The sequence below is a fragment of the Pelobates fuscus genome, chromosome 7 (assembly GCF_036172605.1).
Source record: "Pelobates fuscus isolate aPelFus1 chromosome 7, aPelFus1.pri, whole genome shotgun sequence".
Lineage (NCBI taxonomy): Eukaryota > Metazoa > Chordata > Amphibia > Anura > Pelobatidae > Pelobates > Pelobates fuscus.
This window is the reverse complement of record NC_086323.1, coordinates 38,888,121-38,910,984: the sequence shown is the minus strand read 5'-3', so window position 1 is coordinate 38,910,984 and position 22,864 is coordinate 38,888,121. Positions and strand designations below refer to the sequence as shown.

Below are 22,864 nucleotides of genomic sequence, written 5' to 3'. Positions count from 1 at the left end.
AGACGTCTCTGTCACCCCCCCTGTTCGGGGCCGGAACATGTTCAATGCCCATGTATTTCAATGTGGGCAGTGTGTGTCCTGCTTCCAAAAAATGTTTGGCTATGGGGGTGGTTGCTATGCCACTAGATAACGCAGTCCTGATAGTGGATCTGTGTCCCCTCATGCGTTCCCTGAGGTCATTAGACGTTTTACCAATATACATGAGTCCACATGGGCAGATGATACGATATATTACATGTGTGGTGGTACACGTGATCCTTTGCCTTATCTTGTATTCTTTACCTGATCGAGGGTGGTAAAACACTTTGCCCGGGGTCATACTATTGCAAGCCATGCATTTCAGACAACGGTAGCAGCCTGGGTTTTGAACAGACTGTTGTGCCATAGATATATCCGTATGAACCAGATAGTCTCTTAGGTTCCTATTTCTCCTATAACTGATCATAGGAGTGTTTTGAAATATCGTCGGTAGTGTTTTATCTTTTTTGAGGACCTCCCAATTGTGTCTTATTTTCTGGGACATTTCTCCCGATAATGAATGGAACGTTTGAGGAAAAATCATTCTATTTTGGTTATTTTTGATTTCAGGACCGTCTGTGTAATTTTTAAGTGCTTTTGAATATGCACCCTCCAGCAGTTGTCTTGGGTATCCACGTTGTGCAAACTTTTCAAACATTTCTTGTACCTGGTTTGCTGCTTTTGTAGAATCAGAGTTATTCCTCAGTATTCTCATAAACTGAGACACCGGTAAAGATTTTATAAGGTTGGGTGGATGGTGACTGCTGGCGTGTAGTAGCGTATTGCGGTCAGTTTCTTTAGCAAATAAAGTATACCCCAGCTTATTATCTTCTATGAAAATTCGAAGATCCAAGAAGTCAATTTGTTGGTTGTTAATTTGATGGGTAAGTCTTACTGGTGAGTCCAGTTGATTTAATGACCCTATCATGTCATGGAGGCTTTGTTCATCACCTGTCCATATGATGAGCACGTCATCGATGTATCTTAGGTATTTCAAGATGTATTGACCATATTTTTGAAATATATGTATCTGTTCGTATGCATGCATATATGCATTGGCATACATGGGTGCCATAGGGGCACCCATCGATGTTCCGGATATTTGTATATAAAATGCTTTTTCGAATCGAAAATAATTAAGTGTGAGGCATAGTTCCAATAATTCAAGTATATATTCAATCGGGGGCTCTATACGTTCTTGGTACTGTATTAGTACTTGGCGCATCGCCTGGATTCCCTCCTCATGGGGAATAATGGTGTATAAACTGCTTACGTCGATGGCTGCTAAGTAGACTCCTTGTGGGGGGAGTTCTATAGAGTTTAAGGTTGCTATGACTTGCGCAGAGTCCTTGACATAGGTAGGTAATGACATTACTGGTTTTTTAAATTTTGCGTCTAACCATTTCCCTATGGGTTCTAATAGTCCCCCGATCGCCGATACAATCGGACGTCCTGGTGGGCACTCCAGACTTTTATGAACCTTAGGCACTGTATATATGATCGGGCACCGAGGGTGGGTTTCAAACAAATATTCATATTCCGTGGTGGTGAGGAAACCTGCTTCTAAGCCTCTTTGCAGCGTCTGTTGGACAACTTTACTGAATTCGTAGGTGGGATCTATTTGCGTATATTCATAGACTTTGGTATCTTTTAGTTGTTTAAGGATTTCTTCCCTATAGTCGTCATATTGTTGGACGACTATTGCGCCTCCCTTGTCCGCTGGACGTATGGTAATGGACATGTCTTTAGCCAGGCTGTTTAAGGCTTCTCTTTCGTCTTTAGATAAATTCGGACGTCTTTGGTTCCGGGTAGTTGTAACTTTCATAGTATCAAATTTTAACATTTGTGAGAACGTTTTTAATGTAGGGTTTAGATTAGAGGGGTCAAAGGTGCTTCTCATTTTAAACTTTTCACTGTTCTCCTCACTTTGATGTTGTTGATTAGAACTTTTGAAGAAATCTGCTAAACGGAGTTTTCTATTAAATTGAAATTGCTCAATTTCCCATTGGAATTTATTAATATTAGCAGTCGGAACAAATGAAAGTCCTTTCTTTAGAAGCATAATTTCTGTAGTGGTAAGGTTCCTGGTGGATAAATTGATAATAGGGTTAACTAGCGTCTCCTTGGCGGTCGTCCCCTGTGTCCAGTGCCTTTTCCCTTTCTGTCCCCTCCTGGTGTAATTTTGATGTTTGGAGGGCGCTCTGTGCCTTGGTGATTCCCACTTGCGGTTTCTCTCACCAGACCAAGTCCCGGTTCTAAAAAAGACGTATTGTATGATGCTGTGGTATTAGAGTAAGCCCCCTCTCTTTGCGAATCCTTATAATCAGAGTCAGAGGCCGACTCTCCCGAAGTAAAGTCGACAGTAGATGCAATTGGTTTTCTAATTCTAGGCTTATAGGTTCTATATGCAGGTCTGGTGTTGTCTCCTGATAACCACCTGTATACTCTGTGCTCTGAGTAATCAGCTTGTACTTTGGTGAGTTTTTCTCTTTTGAACCTAACCAAATCGTTTATAGTATCCATATTATTATTTTTTCTAGAATTTGTTGGCTGACGGTGGTTCCAGCTAGACTCCATAGTCTGTATGGTCGTAAATCTGTAATATAATTAAGTATATACATAGTAACCTGGCGGGGCATTCAATCATACTTTGAAGTTTTGTTAAAATGTTTCGTTCTATATTGGGAATTATACGTAACCACCGTATGTTAGTGTTAAAAATGTTAAAAATGTAGCAAGTGTAAAATACTGTCTAACACAGTTTAACAAATTTGTTAAAATACTCAAAAAGATCTTTAAACTCTTAGCCATTTTAAGGTGGCCTTGGTATTTCTTAATTCTCATTTCTTATTTCTTATTTCTTATCCTTGAATTTTAAAATATGTCTGCGAGCGCAGATTATTAGATGCTTGGCCGTAACCACAATCACAGTCAGGCCTTTTTTTACTTTAGGCACTCAAGGGGTTAATCCCTACTTTCAAAGTTGAACAATCTTTTTCACGTTTGCACAGCCTCTCTTTCATATAATCTACTCTCCAATCAAATCACCTGTAATGCATATTTAAATCACTGTTTTCCTGCCTTTCATTGTCTTGAAAAAAGTCCCACGAGGACTGAAACGTCGACTTGTATGTCTTTTGAAATTTTGGCAAAATAAATCGTTTATATCCTTAAGAAGACCTTTGAGTGCACTCTTTCCATTTGAATATATTGAAGGCTGAGGCAGCACCGAGGCAAGTACAAGACCGGTACATTGAGTGCGGGACATCTGCAGTTTGTATTAATATTATATATATATATATATATATTAATATCAAAATACACGTACAATGATATTGATTAAATATATATATAATTTTCATTATATATATTTATAATATAAAAAATAAATATGTAAATACGTAAAAAAATAAAATAAAAAAATAAAATATAAATAGAATATATATATATATATATATGTGTAAATTCGTTCTAACTGTATTTTAAAATTAATATGTATATATTGATATCAAAATACATGTAGAACAAAATAATACATATATCTATATACATAAGTATATAATAATTCTGCCTGACAACCCAGGCCAAAAGTCCAGGGAATTTAATTTGCTAGCACTATATTTAACCCTATGACTTTCCAAGACACCATAAAACCTGTACATGGGGGGGTACTGTTTTACTCGGAAGACTTCGCTGAACACAAACAGTAAAATGTATTACAACGAAGATATTGTCAGTAAAAGCGAAACTTTTTGAATTTTTCACACACAAATGGCACATACACGGACGATCTAATTGTTGTGATACATTTTACTGTTTTGAAACACTAATATTAGTGTTCAGCGAAGTCTCCCGAGTATAACAGTACCCCTCATGTACAGGTTTTATGGTGTTTTCAAAAGTTACACAGTCAAATATAAGGCTTGCGTTTCACATTTTTCACATTGAAATTCGCCAGGTTGGTTATATTGCCTTTGAGACCGTATGGTAGCCCAGGAATGAAAATTACCCCCATGATGGAATACCATTTGCCAAAGTAGACAACCCAAGGTATTGCAAATGGGGTATGTCCAGTCTTTTTTAGTAGCCACTTAGTCACAAACACTGGCCACAATTGGCGTTCAAATTAGTTTTTTGCATTTTTCACACACAAACAAATATTAACACTAACTTTGGCCAGTGTTTGTGACCAAGTGGCTACTAAAAAAGACTGGACATACCCCATTTGCAATACCTTGGGTTGTCTACTTTTGCAAATGGTATGCCATCATGGGGGTAATTCTCATTCCTAGGCTACCCTACGGTCTCAAAGGCAACGTAACCAATCTGGCGAAATTTCAATGTGAAAAAACTGAAAAATATAACATGCTATATTTGACCCTGTAACTTCCCAAAACACCATAAAACCTGTATATAGGGAGTACTGTTTTACACGTGAGACATCGCTTAATACAAATATGTGTATTTTATTGCTGTAAACAGTATTATGACACTCACATTTAGAATGTCACGTAGAACTAAAAAAAAATTAATTCTTATTTTTTCCCTTTTTATTATATTTTATTCATATTAAATTATGTTTCATACCTAAATATTTGATGTTAAATGAAAGCCCTGTGTCCCCTGAATAAAATGATGTGTAATAAGTGTGGGTGCACATAATATGAAAGAGGCAAATTACGCCTGAACAGACATATAGCGCAAATTCAAGTTTTTGTTTACGTTTTGTTTTGATCACAACGTGTACATTTGGCTCAGTCCTTAAGGGGTTAAAGATCTAAGACTTTTACTATGTACACAAAAGGCCTATTTTTCTCAAATATTGTTCACAAATCTGTCTAAATCTGTGTTAGTGAGCACTTCTCCATCCACCTCACAGGTGGGGCATATCAAGATGCTGATTAGATAGCATGATTATTGCACAGGTGTGCCTTAGGCTGGCCACAATAAAAGGCCACTCTAAAATGTGCAGTTTTATCACCCAGCACAATGCCACAGATGTCGCAAGTTTTGAGGGAGCGTGCAATTGGCATGCTGACTGCAGGAATGTCCACCAGAGCTGTTGCCCTTGAATTGAATGTTAATTTCTCTACCATAAGCCGTCTCCAAAGATGTTTCAGAGAATTTGGCAGTACATCCAACCGGCCTCACAACCGCAGACCACGTGTAACCACACCAGCCCAGGACCTCCACATCAAGCATCTTTACCTCCAAGATCGTCTGAGACCAGCCTCCCAGACAGCTGCTGCAACAATTGGTTTGCATAACCAAAGAATTTCTGCACAAACTGTCAGAAACCGTCTCAGGGAAGCTCATCTGCATGCTCGTCGTCCTCATCAGGGTCTCAACCTGATTGCAGTTTGTCGTAACCAACTTGAGTGGGCAAATGCTCACATTCGATGGCGTTTGGCACTCTGGAGAGGTGTTCTCTTCACAGGTGAATCCCGGTTTTCACTGTACAGGGCAGATGGCACTCAGCGTGTATGGCGTTGTGTGGGTTAGCGGTTTGCTGATGTCAACGTTGTGGATCGAGTGGCCCATGGTGGCAGTGGGGTTATGATATGGGCAGGCGTATGTTATGGACAGCGAACACAGGTGCATTTTATTGATGGCATTTTGAATGCACAGAGATACCGTGACGAGATCCTGAGGCCCATTGTTGTGCCATTCATCCACAGACTATCACCTAATGTTGCAGCATGATAATGCATGGCCCCATGTTGCAAGGATCTGTACACAATTCCTGGAAACTGAAAACATCCCAGTTCTTGCATGGCCAGCATACTCAGCGGACATGTCACCCATTGAGCATGTTTGGGATGCTCTGGATCGGCGTATACGACAGCGTGTTCCAGGTCCTGCCAATATCCAGCAACTTTGCACAGCCATTGAAGCGGAGTGGACCAAAGTTCCACAGAACACAATCAACAACCTGATCAACTCTATGCGAAGGCGATGTGTTGCACTGTGTGAGGTAAATTGTGGTCACACCAGATACTGACTGGTTTCCGGACCCCCCCCCCCCTTCTCCCCCCCACCCCCAAAAAAACTGCACAATTTAGAGTGGCCTTTTATTGTGGTCAGCCTAAGGCGCATCTGTGCAATAATCATGCTGTCTTAACAGCATCTTGATATGCCATGGTGGATGGATTATCTCGGCAAAGAAGAAGTGCTCACTAACACAGATTTAGACAGATTTGTGAACAATATTTGAGAGAAATAGGCCCTTTGTGTACATATAAAAAGTCTAAGATCTTGAAAAATGGGGCAAAAACAAAAGTGTTGCATTTATAATTTTGTTCAGTGTATATATATATATGTATATATATATATATATATTAAATATCTGTCTATATATACACACACACACACTTAGATATATTTATTCTGTGCAGATGTTTCGGTACACAATCCCAGCATCATGGATTGGACCTGCCTAAGTCCAGATAGGAGATACCACAAAGGGTAGTTGAGAATGACAGGGCTAAGATCCTGTGGGACTTCAAGATCCAGACAGGCCAACCAACCATACATCGTGGTGGTAGACAAGGAATGAAAGACTGCAGTCGTGGTGGATGTGGCAATACCCAGTGACTATAACATCAGGAAGAAGGAACATGAGAAGGTGGACAAATACCAAGGACTGAAAGAAGAAATAGAAAGGATGTGGAAAGTGAAGGCAGTAGTAGTCCTAGTTGTGATAGGAGCACTCGGGGCTGTGACTCCCAAGTTGGGGGAGTGGCTTCAACAGATTCCAGGTGGGACATCTGAGATCGCTGTCCAGAAGAGTGCAGTTCTAGGAACAGCTAAGATACTGCGCAGAACCCTCTAACTCCCAGGCCTCTGGTAGAGGACCCTAGAATCAGGAATAAACTTACCACCCAGGAGGGTGAGAAAAAAAAAAAAAATATATATATATATATATATATTTCAAAATAATAACAGCACTCTGGGAATTCCACAACGATCTTCTTTATTTAAGTAAATCCAGGTCAACGTTTCAGCTCCTCATTGGAGCTTTCATCATCCTGTGGAATTCAGAGTGCCGGTATTTTTTTTATATTTATAATTTTTATAATTGATGTGACTGGGCACCAGGTAATATGTAATAGTCGGAGTGCAAGGGCTTGGACATTATCTTATATATATATATGTGTGTGTATATAAAAATACACCAATATCACCAGGTAGGAGCTTGACAAGGGGATCCTTCCAATATTTTACAACTGTCGCAAAAGGGTGAACGGTAACAAAGGGACCCTGGAGATGCCCAAATCTTCTGGACCATTTATAAAAATATAATATGGCCCCACATGTTCCTGGGATGCCCAGTCTCCTTGACCCTTTATAGAAATAATATAGCCCTACAGGTCCCCCAAGATACCCAGTCTCCTGGTCCCTTTATAAAAAGGCACATACAGGGGCAAGGAGAAACCGGTAATACCAGTTTATGGCAGATAGCACCAAAAGGTTTGGAACCAAGTCCTCAATGTAAAACTACAGATTGTGCTAATTCGATTTACCAGGAAGTTATGCAGAGATTTCTTTTATACTGACCTCTAATGCACGTATTAATCCAGTAAAATATTCAATAGCACCTATTGTGGTAAGAGGATGAGGAACTTCCTTTTTACCGAAAAACTATTATCCATAAAACGTGTATGAGAATGTCATCTTCGGGTATGTATTTTATATCCCATACATTGTTAGAGAAATGCCCAGCAAATGTATAGAATTATGTGTAGATGTACTTTAAAATCAAGATTGCTTCTGCTTCCTCTTAGACATTGGGCGACAGGCCCGGACTCGCCATCGGGCATACCGGGCAAATGCCCGGTGGGCCGCGATGGCCGTGGGGCCGAGGCCGGAAGGGGAGATCACAGGATCTCCCCTGCCAGCCCCAGCAGGGCCAGCGCTATCCGAGCGCCGGCCCTGCTCTGAGCCTCCATGGGCCGGTGGGGAGATCAAAGATCTCCCTCACCGGCCCAGAGACACTGACAGGCGGCCGCCGGCTGTGGGGTGTGAGGGAGGCAGCAGAGAGGACTGGCGGAGCTCTATCCAGCAGCTCCGCCGGGTCCTCTCGCGAGATCTGAGCGTTGCCGCGGTTACCGCGGCAACGCTCAGATCTCGCGAGAGTGAACTCTAGCCGGCAGGTTAGAGTTCACTCTCACCACTGGACCACCAGGGAAGGAAGCTTGGTCCCCCCAGGCAGAACGGCTCATCGCAAGCAGAACGGCTCCCCCCTCCCATGCTAAAGGTAAGAAGGGAGTGGGGGATCTAACTTTTTTTTTTTTTAATTATTAATAATATATTTAAATTTAAAAAAATAATAATTATTAATAATATATTTAAATTAAAAAAAAATCACACCAACAGCCCCCTCACAAACACACATCACCCCCAGACACACACAGCCCCCCCCCAGACACACACAGCCCCCCCAGACACACAGCCCCCCCCCAGACACACACAGCCCCCCCCAGACACACACAGCCCCCCCAGACACACACAGCACCCCCAGACACACACAGCCCCCCCAGACACACACAGCCCCCCCCAGACACACACAGCCCCCCCCAGACACACACAGCCCCCCCCCGACACACACAGCCCCCCCCCGACACACACAGCCCCCCCAGACACACACAGCCCCCCCAGACACACACAGCCCCCCCCAGACACACACAGCCCCCCCCAGACACACACAGCACCCAAACACACACAGCACCCAAACACACACAGCACCCCCAAACACATACAGCACCCCCAAACACATACAGCACCCCCAAACACATACAGCACCCCCAGACACACACAGCCCCCCAGACACACACAGCACCCAAACACACACAGCACCCCCAGACACACACAGCCCCCCCAGACACACACAGCCCCCCCAGACACACACAGCCCCCCCCAGACACACACAGCCCCCCCCAGACACACACAGCCCCCCCCAGACACACACAGCCCCCCCAGACACACACAGCCCCCCCCCCCAGACACACACAGCCCCCCCCCAGACACACACAGCACCCAAACACACACAGCACCCAAACACACATAGCAATCCCAAACACACACAGCACCCCCAGACACACACAGCCCCCCAGACACATACAGCACCCCCAGACACATACAGCACCCCCAGACACACAAAGCACCCCCAGACACACACAGCACCCCCAGACACACACAGCACCCCCAGACACACACAGCACCCCCAGACACACACAGCAACCCCAGACACACACAGCCCCCCAGACACACACAGCACCCCCAGACACACACAGCGCACCCAGACACCCAGCGCACCCAGACACCCAGCGCACCCAGACACCCAGACACACAGCGCACCCAGACACACAGCGCACCCAGACACACAGCACCCTCAGACACTCAGCACACATCACCTTCAGACACACACATCACCTTCAGACACACACAGCACCCTCACTCACAGACAGCACCCTCACTCACAGACAGCACCCTCAGACAGACAGCACCCTCAGACAGACAGCACCCTCAGACAGACAGCACCCTCAGACAGACAGCACCCTCAGACAGACAGCACCCTCGCTCACACACATACACATATATAAAATAACCCTCAGTGAGTTAACAGACAAAGAAAATTAGAAACCTAGAATGTGACGGCAGATAAAAACACCCTCACACACAGCACCCCTCTTAAATACACACACACTGCGCCCCTCACACATACAATACGTCCAAATATATATATATATATATATATATATATATATATATACATACAAACACACACACTACAGCACCCCTCACACTGCACCACCACACACATTACGCTCCAGATACACGCTAGATCCCTTACCCTATATGCACTCTTAATCCTCTATATATACACACACACACACACACACACAATCTCCTATACACACTCTGGGTCCTTTACACACTAGATCTCCTACACACCCTCTCTACAACCCCTACACACACTACGTCACCTATACACACACACACACTACAGCCTGTATGCACACACTCGCTACATCCCCTATAACACTATGCCCCCTATACACACACTATCTACAGCCCCTAGCCACACATATTACACCACAAACACAAATGAAATTGACCTATTTACACAATACCACACCACACTCAACACACACGCAATTTCACAAGCAGGCTCCAAACACATGCACCATACACTTTCCTGGCCCAATTGTCCTCTGGTATCCCACTTGTGGAGACACCAGAGACAATTTAAAAGCAAACACAGCGCAAGCCTTTTTCTAATGCCAGAGCTCTTCAGCGCGGCTCTGCGCATTGAACCAACTTGCTCACTTTGAGAGGGGGTGTGCTTGTCATTAGTGATGACAAAACACACCCTCTCTGGCCCCGCCCCCTTCTTAGGGGGCCGCTCTGATTGAAAAATGCCCGGGCCTAATTTTTTTCCCAGTCCGGCCCTGTTGGGCGATATGTAAGCAGGACTAGAGAAAAGCGACAAAATAAGTAATTGATGAGGCATGATAACATGTACACCTGAAAAGGAGTCTTCTCATAATGCACTATGGGGACCAATGGACACCACTGGATCTTGGACGGTTGAAAGGTATGTCCCTGAGTCAGCTACTGTGAAGGCATGTAAATAAAATATATCTATTATATCCATAAATATATCCATTCTCAAATTACTAGCTTCACACAAGTGGAGTGTGTGTCTAATACATGACAGAAATATGGTCGTAAATGCAATTAAATTAAAAATAACTCTGCATTTTGCAAGCCATTTGCCTAGTGTAATGCATAGATGAAATATTAAGTGAATATTGCACTCTATCATATTTCTAATGCCAGCATCTCAACTGACTTCCTAAATAATGTATACCACTTGTCCGTTCTCCTCCTGAACACTCTGCAAAATCTGCAATCATTTACAAAGAAATTTCAGTTGTTTGCCGTTTAGAACACATGTAAGGCTGCATTGTAGTGAAACATTTCATCATCCCTATCTGATGGACTCAATAAGGATAGATTATATATTATATTATAATCCAATGTTGGAATTACATTTCAGGTACCCATAGGAATAAACATGACAGAGCCCCCCACAATGGGTGTTATTTTCTGAAAGCCATATTTTCAATAGCAAAAATGTATTAGGGCAAATCAAAGCATCTGAAAGACTTCAGTTAAGATGATATTCACAAGTTACTATCATCCAAATCGAGGAAACAAAATTATGAAACATTTGATCTTAAAATTATTCCTGAATAGAATAATGAGCACGGTGCTTAGAGGGAGAATTTGGCAATATGAATGCCATGGGCTTGGCACTGAATCAGGGGGTAGTACTACTAGGTCTACCACTATGTGGGTAGAAGCAGTGGTGTATCCTGGTTTTGTGCTGCCCTAGGCAGGACAAAACTCAGGCGCCCCCCCTTCCTCCCCCCGCGCCACCCCCACCCAACCTTTCCCCCCGCCCCGCATTCTAAATACACACACACACATTCACTGACAGATACGCATACACTAGCTAACAGAAACACACACTCGCTAACAGAAACACACACACACTAACAGACACACTCACACTCAGTAACAGACAAACACACTCACTAACAGACACACACTAACAGACACACACACTCACTAAAATACACACACACACACTCACAGGCAAACACAAACACTAACAGACACACACACTAACAGACACACACACTAACAGACACAGACACTAACAGACACACACTCACCCACCCACATTAACACATTTTTTTAAATTTATTTTTAACACATTTTTTTTAAATTTATTTTTAACACATTTTTTTAAATTTATTTTTAACACTTTTTTTAAATTTATTATTAACACTTTTTTTTTAATTTATTTTTAACACTTTTTTTTAAATTTATTTTTAACACATTTTTTTTAAATTTATTATTAACACGTTTTTTTTTTAATTTATTTGTAACACATTTTTTTTAAATTTAACACCCCCCCCCCCCGGCCTCCTTACCTTTGGGAATGCTGGGGGGGGGGGGGTGTCTCTTCCTCCCTGGTGGTCCAGTGGCTGCTGGGCGATCGGGCGGCACTGCCTGGCGGGCGGCCGGCGAGGGAGCACTTCCCCTGAGGCTGGGAGCCGGAATATGACGTCATATTCCGGCTCCGCCTCCCAGCCTCACTCTGCGGCTGGCGAGGGAGCTGAGCAGACAGCTCAGGGGAAGCGCTCCCTCGCCGGCCGCCCGCCAGCGCCGCCCGACCGCCGGCATGTCTGTTAGCCGCAAGGCTAACAAGACATTTGCCTTGGGCATTTGGGGGCGGCTTTTTTTGCCGCCCCCTGGAAAATGCCGCCCAAGGCAAATGCCTTGTTTGCCTCGCGGCTAATACGCCCCTGGGTAGAAGCACATATCATTTGAAGGCTAGAATGAGTTGGGACATGCAAGCTCATCTGCCCACAGGAGACCAGGCTCTTTTTTTAAAAAGAGTTTAGGGACATTGCCTGTGAATTATCTTACAGCCACCCACTGCACTTGGGTATGAGAAGAAACATAATTGTTGCAAATGTTCACTTTATTAATAGTCCTCACAAGTATCTCTGTTAGCTTATTACATCTGTTGTACAATGACATTTTTAAAATTGTACGCAACATAAGTATGGAAACATACCAAGTGAAATAAAGAAAATAATTTCCTATTATAGCAAACAGGAACTTAAAGGGAAACTGTCAGGGAAACTGACACCACTTACCTGGCCCTCAGATCCCTCGACGCAATCTCCTTACAGAGATGGGTGTTACACTTCTGTAACACCCACTTCTGGTCCACCTGCGCTCCTGCTCTGTGCTATGCAGGGACAACCTCCTCCATAATGCCAACACATTGGCTTCATTGACAGCATCTAGCTAGCAGCACAGAGTAGGGAGTTTCCATAGCAACCACAGTGCATGCACTGTGGTTGCTATGTGTGGAGGGGAAGGAGGTCTTATCTGCACCGTATCTCTATTCTTCGCCACTGAGTGATGAGGAATTAGCGTGACAGATAGGTTTTTTTCTCAAACATACACATTTGCTAGCACAATGTATAGATGGAATTTAAAGCTCTTTAAAATAGCTAAAGTTGTTTAACTCGTGACAGGTTCTCTTTAAGTTCTCAAATTTTATATGGCTTACAGGGCCTGGTAGCATGTAACTAGGCTTGTTGACAATGCAAGAGATATAGGAGACAAAACCAAACATGTGCACAAGGAATCCTGGCATTTCCTAGAATAAACAGTGAGTGGGTGGCTCTGACAGAAGCAGACAATTTAGACTTCTAAAGTCACTGCACAAAGCTTTTATATAGAGCCAGGCAATCTTAGAACAACATACAGCTGTTGCACAATGTGAAGATTATGACCGATGAGTTTTCCTATCATAATGCAGGGTTAAAAAAAAAAAACACTCTACACGTGACCTGCTCAGGACACATTGAGACCCATCTCCCAAATTATCATTTGGCTTGGGGCTAATTTTTTTTTTTACCTATCTAACTGAGTGCACATAATATGCTGGCGTCACCAATTTGGGCTGTATATAATCCAGATAAAAATGAAGTCAGTCGAAAATTACTTTAATGATAAGTGACAAAGAAAAATAAACATTTAAAAAAAAAAAAAACAGATAAGTATAAAGAAATACAATTGGTAAATCTTGATATATTGTATATTAAACTAGTAAATTTCCTTATAAATAATTTGTGTTAACTCAAACTTTGTAAAGATTTACTATTGGAGTAGTGCTGTTTAAAGCAAATGTCAAAAGAAATTCCCTAATATTTAATTATTATTGGCATTTATAAAGCACCAACATATTCTGCAGCGCTGTACAATTAGTGGAGAAAAGTCTACAATATACACATTCCAATACAAAAGGTAAAGAGGGCTCTGTCCTTGAGATCTCTGCAATAAAGCAATTTCATACAAAGTGCTTAGTTAGATAGCCTGTGAGTCAGTCTATGAAAAGATCATACTATCTGTTCGTTGGTAAAAAGTCACAGAGAAGAGAAAAATAGATTTTAACCCCCAATACTATAAACCCCATATATGCATAGGATTGGTTTAATTTTCAATGCATTCTTTGCAATGTAAAAAACGTCATTCCTAAAAAGCTGTGCTTTAGTACCACATGTACTAAATGTTAGTGACTCAATAGTATTACACCGTAGTGCACCTTCACACTTTTGATAATAAGGTACACTGCTTCATATTTAGTATGAATACCCCCCACATGAGTTCTCCAGTAGGAGTAGTGTTATAACATATGCCTATTTATTAAATAAAAAGCAATCGTGTGGTCCTCACCTTTCAAACCACTACATTAGAGGCCCTGGTGGAATGGAACACCAGAGGACATAAGACACATAGAATAGCTTGGCTACAATTATATCACAATGTAACAAATAAACAATGCTACCTACACTGGTGTTCCCAACCTCCCTCTGTTCTTAACCAATACACCTACCCTTATTATTTAGCACGTTTTACCATGAATACCCTCATCTTCACACACCAATAATAACTGATATCATGTTTTCCAAACAAGACCCACATTTTAGAATATTATGGTGGTTACTGTAATTCACTTTGTGTTGCATATACTTTGTTCCCATCTGTGTGATTGTAATATGTTGTTCTCCAACCCGATTGCCCTGTAGTTTTGAAATAAAAAGAGATTTTAAAAGATCTTTATCCCTTCCTCTTTAAACGGGGAACGGATAAATGTCTCAGTGTGGGTCTTGTTTTTTCACTTACCCGGTCAGGCGGGGGGGAGGGGAAGGGGGGGGGGCTCCAAGTGCCCGGTGGCTCCAAGCGCCCGGTGTAAGGCTTCTGGGTCCAAGCGCCCGGTGTAAGTACAGTGGCAGGTAGGGAGTTTGACTGGGGAGGAACACCTCTTACCAGGAAAGGTTAAAGGATCTTAACATGTATAGCTTAGAGGAAAGACGAGATAGGGGGATAGGATAGAAACATTTAAATACATAAAGGGAATCAACACAGTAAAGCAAGAGACTATATTTAAAAGAAAAAAAAAACTACCACAACAAAAGGACATAGTCTTAAATTAGAGGGACAAAGGTTTAAAAATAATTTCAGGAAGTATTACTTTACTGAGAGGGTAATGGATGCATGGAATAGCCTTCCAGCTCAAGTGGTAGAGGTTAACAAAGTGAGGGAGTTTAAGCATGCGTGGGATAGACATAAGGCTATCCTAGACTTAAGATAAGGCCAGGGACTAATTAAAAGTATTTCGAAAATTGGGCAGACTAAATGGGCTGAATGGTTCTTATCTGCCGTCTCATTCTATGTTTGTAATATGTACTGTTCTGCTTAAAGGTACCCAGTCGGGGTTCCCGTCGATTCGTTACAGTAATGTTTAAATAGCAGGTTTAAGTCAAGTGCAGAGTAAAACTCGATCATATGACACAGATGCCCCCACGGGAAACACTGATTCAATAATTCCCTACGGGAAGCTTGAATGCATGTGTGGCACTTGCAGTGCATGCACATTAGGTCACCAATGCTACTCTATAAGAAGAATAGGAGTGGACCATCCAGTGGTAAATTCCAACACTTACAGTGTCAGAACATTGCCATCGTAAGCAGTGGTGAGAGCTCTGGAGACATACAGTCAGGTCCATAAATATTGGGACATCGACACAATTATAATATTTTTGGCTCTATACACCACCACAATGGGTTTGAAATGAAACAAACAAGATGTGCTTTAACTGTAGACTTTCAGCTTTAATTTGAGGGTATTTACATCCAAATCAGGTGAACAGTGTAGGAATTACAACAGTTTGTATATGTGCCTCCCACTTTTTAAGGGACCAAAAGTAATGGGACAGATTAACAGTCATAAATCAAACTTTCACTTTTTAATACTTGGTTGCAAATCCTTTGCAGTCAATTACAGCCTGAAGTCTGGAATGCATAGACATCACCAGACGCTGGGTTTCATCCCTGGTGATGCTCTGCCAGGCCTCTACTGCAACTGTCTTCAGTTTGTTGTTGGGGCATTTTCCCTTCAGTTTTGTCTTCATCAAGTGAAATGCATGCTCAATCGGTTTCCGGTCAGGTGATTGACTTGGCCATTGCAAAACATTCCACTTCTTTCCCTTAAAAAACTCTTTGGTTGCTTTTGCAGTATGCTTTGGGTCATTGTCCATCTGCACTGTGAAGCGCCGTCCAATCAGTTCTAAAGCATTTGGCTGAATATGAGCAGATAATATTGCCTGAAAGACTTCAGAATTCATCCTGCTGCTTTTGTCAGCAGTCACATCATCAATAAATACAAGAGAACCAGTTCCATTGGCAGCCATACATGCCCATGCCATGACACTACCACCACCATGCTTCACTGATGAGGTGGTATGCTTTGGATCATGAGCAGTTCCTTTCCTTTCTTGTCTTCCCATCATTCTGGTACAAGTTGATCTTGGTCTCATCTGTCCATAGGATGTTGTTCCAGAACTGTGAAGGCTTTTTTAGATGTTGTTTGGCAATCTCTAATCTGGCCTTCCTGTGTTTGAGGCTCACCAATGGTTTACATCTTGTGGTGAACCCTCTGTATCCACTCTGGTAAAGTCTTCTCTTGATTTTTGACTTTGACACACATACACCTACCACCTGGAGAGTGTTCTTGATCTGGCCAACTGTTGTGAAGGGTGTTTTCTTTACCAGGGAAATAATTCTTCGGTCATCCACCACAGTTTTCCGTGGTCTTCCGGGTCTTTTGGTGTTGCTGAGCTCACCGGTGCATTCTTTCTTTTTAAGGATATTCCAAACAGTTGATTTGGCAACACCTAATGTTTTTGCTATCTCTCTGATGGGTTTGTTTAGTTTTTTTCAGCCTAATGATGGCTTGCTTCACTGATAGTGACAGCTCTTTGGATCTCATATTGAGAGTTGACAGCAACAGATTCCAAATGCAAATAGCACACTTTAAATGAACTCTGGACCTTTAAACTGCTCCTTGTAAATGGGATAATGAGGGATTAACACACACCTGGCCATGGCAGCCAACTGTCCCATTACTTTTGAAAAGTGGGAGGCACATATACAAACTGTTGTAATTCCTACACAGTTCACCTAATTTGGATGTAAATACCCTCAAATTAAAGCTGAAAGTCTGCAGTTAAAGCACATCTTGTTCATTTCATTTCAAATCCACTGTGGTGGTGTAAAGAGCCAAAAAGATTAGAATTGTGTCGATGTCCCAATATTTATGGACCTGACTGTATATGGTCTGAACCAAGTAAAAGTGCAAACCAAAGACTATGTAGCTATCTTCCCCCATGGTGTAGACCAGATAGTAAGCACACTGGACCATGAGGGATGTGAATGCCCACCTCCTGGTAAGGTAACAATGGGGGTGAGGGGACAGGGGATTAATGTTTGTGTTTAATTATTATTAAATTATTAATATTACATTAGTAGTAATAAAATGCTATCCTACCACCTATACACACACTGCACCCTACCCAATCACACAAGATATACTGCTTATACAAATACACACTACAACCCTTGTTCACACTCACTGTAGCCCCTCTACACACACACACACACTACAGTTGCTAATACACATACAATGCAAGCCCCATATACTTATAAATACACTACAGCTCCTATACCGACACAAACACACATGTAGGCTCTACAGCCCCTATACATGCGCACACATAGACTACAGACCCACATAATACACCACAAACAGCCTTCCCATACCTGTACTTATTTTGTCCTGTGGTATCACAAGTCTCCAGCAAACGCAGCACATATCATTAAACTCGCTTCTGGTGCGCAAAACAAACATACAGCATTTTTCCCATCCACAAGCACTTCAGGAGGGCTCTGTGCATGGGATGCCTCAAGGGGGCACCACACATATACTCTTTTTTGGGGGAACCTGCTTGTCATTGGTGATGACATAATATGCCCCCTCTCTAGCCCCACACCTCCTATTTGGCTGCTCTGACTTTAAATGCCTAGACCACATGTTTGTCCTAGTTCAACCCTGTCCATAGTCCAACCATTTTTTTCCCATTAAACACCAGAAAACTGACACGTGTCAATTTGTCTGCATGAAAATTGGCCAAAAGCGTTAACAGTGATTTGGCACAGCCAGATTCTTCTATACTCCAGAGTACAAATGTTCTTGACAGGTATGGAACCTTCTCATTATGTCCTCTCCAGCAGAGATGGTATGTTTAAGCCTCTCTGGAATCACCTGATTTAAACTGTTTGAAAATGGTTTGACACAAACTGGAAGAACTTCATCCATAGCTTTCTAGAACCGTAAACCCTATAATAATCTGTAATTATTATTATTATTGAGATTTATATAGCGTCAACTTATTCTGCAGTGCTTTACAATATTAGAAAAGTGGGACATTTTACAAAAAAATTAGATAATTACAAGATGTTTCAGGAACAATAGGTAATGGCTTGGAGTATCCACCACTGCATGTTCCTCATCCCTCAGTTTTGTGTCAATTTTTTTTAGCAGTTTTACATATAAAGAAGGACCCTTTGAAGCCCTGTGACCTAATCCTCTCTCAGCACAGAGCAAATGGAATGAATTTATTGTAAAGATGAGGATCAGTACTTGAAATCTGTAAGCAATTCAGCAACATGCGTCATGGTTGAAATCACCTCAATGATTTTACATCTTCAAGCTTATTTGGACATTTTTGAGACTCATTCTCTTGGCACCAGGCCCCTGCTCAAAATTAGGATGTAACATTTTGCTGGAATTTCATGACATCATATAAATAGGCTCTTGGGCTTGAAGCCAGGACAGACAGGCAGGACGCTGACTTGTTAAAAAAACAAACTGTAGAAAATGTGTTTTCCTCTCTCTCTAAGAATGTGGCACATACACCCACAACATGTATGTAAAATGGTTGAAACTGTGTATTACAAGGCTGCGCACATTTGTATCAATAAATATGAGACCTTGGAAAGCTTACAAGCCTAATAATCTGTGTATCCTTTTCAACAAATTTAACAATGTTTATATATGTCAATATTTTAGTACACTTGTAGAACATCATGTAACCATGCCATCACTTTTCAACCACTTACTGTACTCTTTAACTTGATATTTATGTATACTTCTGTAACTTTATGCAACTGTCTAACATTAAATTAATATATAACAATGTAAATATACTATATATAAATGCGCGGCAATTTGTTACTTTGTATATATAGATATATAAATATATGTAAAAAGAATTAACTAAACAGTAATTCTTTTAAGCATGCGTGGGATAGGCATAAGGCTATCCTAACTATAAGATAATGCCAGGGACTAATGAAAGTATTTAGAAAACTGGGCAGACTAGATGGGCCGAATGGTTCTTATCTGCCGTCACATTCTATGTTTCTATGTATGTTTATGTAAAATATGTAACTTCCTAATACTGTCACCCTGTAATGAGATGTGACTATAACTAGCCATATAATTGTATGCTTATATATAACTGTATCTAAATATAAATGTAATTATAAAACAGTGTACAATTATATGTCTAGAACATGAGTGGAGATGCAGAGAAATCACTGGAAACATTACTGAGTTATACTGAGCCCCCACTTTCCAGAGCTGTACTACACAAGACTCACTGCAGCTTTACAGAATTGTGGCCAAAACATTCAGTAACATCCCACTGTACATTAACCCTTAACTTTTCTCTCCAATTCCATATACAACCATTTACATCAAGGTGACAGTGTTATACGATCAGCTGCATGGCAACTGACATCACAAAGCACTGTTTAGTAAATACCACCCAGCAAAATCCATGTTATGGCATGCACTGAACTGGCTACTAACAATTACTTGTTAACCCTTAGTGTACCAGAGATAAGCATTTGAAGCAAATACCATCCTACACTCAAGGGGTTAAAAGCATAGCATGCAGGAGGGGTACCAAGGGTTTGCTTGCTTTTTATCTATCTTTATCTTTTGGAGGTTAAATAATCCAATTTAATTATTTAAAGATACCTACCCTCCTCTCCAAATTGATCATAGATCTCTCTTTTTTGGGGGTCACTGAGCACCTCATAAGCTTCTGCAAGCTCCTTGAACTTTTCTTCTGCATGGGCAGACTTGTTTTTGTCTGGATGCCATTTCAGAGCTTGTTTTCTGTAAGCTTTCTTAATGTCTTCTTCTGAAGCCCCTTTCTCAATGCCTAGTATGGAATAATAATCTTTTCCCATCTTCCCTTCAGATACACCAGATCAGATTAGGTTTTTAATATCAAATAAAATGAAGGTGTTTACTTCTGGATGAATCTAGCAGTTGAGCTCCAAGCTGTACTCAGCTAAGTGTCAGTAAGAGGTTCTCTGTCCTGTGATAGGAGGCTTTTCCTTCTGCTCTTATATAGAGAAATCAGCTCTCCTGCCTCTCATGTACCTCCCTGCTGCCTGCACAATCCACCAGCTCTTTCTGGAAGTTTTTTTTTTTCTTTAAACAAGGCAAAGCTTTATTAGAGAGCATACACGGTATTTTTTTGCCTTTTCTCTGTGTTCTCATATCTTCTATTTGTTTTTGCTTTTATACACCATGGACCCTGCAAAACATGGAAAAAGGTTTACAGTTATAATACATCCTGATATAGTCGCACATACAATATTTAAAGGAATGCAAGCATGTGTCTAACTGGTCAGAAATCCCATCCAACATCAAAAGTATGTTTTGTTTATTTGTACCTGATGTTTTGGAACTTTACCCAGAACAGGGTAATAAACGGCTGTACTCTAAAATTACTTGCAAACTATTGGCTCACAAATTTCTTTCCTCCAGCCCTTCCGATTTCAGCACAAAGCATGCGTCTCCTGCATGTTTAACCTATTTCAGTGCTATATCCTATATACTATCAAGGTTATTTACTAAAGTGAGAATTCAAAGTGAATTTCAAATTTTAGGCCAAAGTAGGGGAACTGAATTCATAGCTGACTTAGAGAATTCTTTCCGCTCAACTATATTATTACAGATAATCAGTAGAGAAAGAACCCAACAGCAAACCACGGGACACCAGAGATGAGGTTTTGCTCCAGCTTTCCTTTAAAGTAAAGAAAAGGAAGACTGGGTGCACCTCCTTCACATAAATAAGTAAATATTAAAGGGATTCTGTAGGAGTCATAATAACTTTAGCTTAAGTAAACAGTTATGGAGAATAACAAATGGCAATGCATTCTCACTGCAGTAAATCTTGCCGATTAAGAATTCAATAACTTTTAGCTTACACAGTCTTCCTAAGCACTTCCTGTAAAAAGAGATCTCATGTTTAAACCTCCTTTATTGCACAATCGGTTTCATTTAGAATGTCTTAGTTTCTATTCTGTTAATAGTCTGCTAGAGTCTGCAGGAACCTCCTCTGTGTTTTAAAGTTTAATTTACAGGGTTAAAGGGACACTGTAGGCACCCAAACCACTTCAGCTAATTGAAGTAGTCTGGGTGCAGTGTCGCTTTTGAACTTGTTTTGCACTGTTTACATTGCAGCTCTACGTCTGCCCTCAGTGGCTGTCTACTAGACAGCCACTAGAGGGCTTCCTGAATCGAAACGGACCTTTGGTCAGGTATCTGACGCTGGAGGTCCTCACGCTCTGCATGAGTACCTTCAACATCAGATTTTTTTTTTCCATAGGATTAATGTTGGACTGGGCACATACAGATATTGTTAAGGTTATTGTATTGGGAAAAAAGTTAAGATATGATTGAAAATTAAACATTTTTTTCTTTCAAATATTTTTTTTTAGTAATAATAATAAATATAACAGTAATACATTTTTGTCAATGTTTTAACAGTCAATAATGTATTAACAGTGTGATATACAAGACTCAACTTTTCTTACGAATATTATTTAATCTAAATATATTGAATTATATAATGAAAACAGTAATAATCCGTATAATGAACTGTATCAAGTAATGGTCATCTATTAAACAAAAAAGCTATAGAACTGATATATATATTAGAAAAATTCTGAAACATGAAACATTATATTAAAGGACCACTATAGGCACCCAGACCACTTCAGCTCAATGAAGTGGTCTGGGTGCCAGGTCCATCTAGGGTTAACCCTGCCTCCTGTAAACATAGCAGTTTCAGAGAAACTGCTATGTTTACATATGGGTTAATCCAGCCTCTAGTGGCTGCTTCCGCGCTTCTCACTGTGATTTTCACAGTGAGAAGACGCCAGCGTCCATAGGAAAGCACTGAGAATGCTTTCCTATGGACCGATTGAATGCGTGCGTGGCTCTTGCCGCGCATGCGCATTTAGCAGGTGACGTCAGAAGAGGGAGAAGAGTCCCCAGCTCCAAGGGAGCCCAGCGCTGGAGAAAGGTAAGCCTTTAACCCCTTCCTTTCCCTAGAGCCCATCGGAGTGGGACCATGAGGGTGGGGGGGGGGGGGGGGGTGCCAAAGACCCTATAGAGCCAGGAAAAAGAGTTTGTTTTCCTGGCACTATAGTGGTCCTTTAAGTCTGTCAATACAGTAATGACCTATAGGAAACATTTGCAATGTATATAAAGAAATAATGTAACTGGGGAAGAAATAAGGAGAGAAAAAAAAAAGGGAAAGAAAAGGGAAAAAGAAAAAAAGGGATAATGTCATACCCACAATGAACCCTAAAAAAAGAAAACAGAGTTGGGGAAAAAAAAATCTAATCCTACAAGGAAAATATTATATGAAACAGCAATTCATGTAATGAGTATATATAAAATAGTCATGTATTCTGTAATTTACACAGTTAATACATTTTTTAAAACATTTACATTTTCTCTTCTATTTTTTATTATAAAATAAAC

The 22,864-nt window shown here is 41.2% G+C and overlaps 1 protein-coding gene across 2 annotated transcripts in view; it reads right to left on the bottom strand.

The window, feature by feature from the left end:
• DNAJB4 (DnaJ heat shock protein family (Hsp40) member B4) overlaps positions 1-20,548 on the bottom strand; it is a 36,732-nt gene extending 16,184 nt beyond the window's left edge. Inside the window, exon 1 of one of the 2 annotated variants that reach the window (XM_063427959.1) lies at positions 20,061-20,548. In XM_063427959.1, the coding sequence (XP_063284029.1) occupies positions 20,061-20,271 (211 nt within the window). In that variant the 5' untranslated portion in view covers positions 20,272-20,548. Of the gene's footprint in view, positions 1-12,755; positions 12,878-20,060 lie in introns of those variants that run through there. The other variant, XM_063427960.1, reaches the window with a different exon arrangement.
• Positions 20,549-22,864: the final 2,316 nt, after the last annotated feature.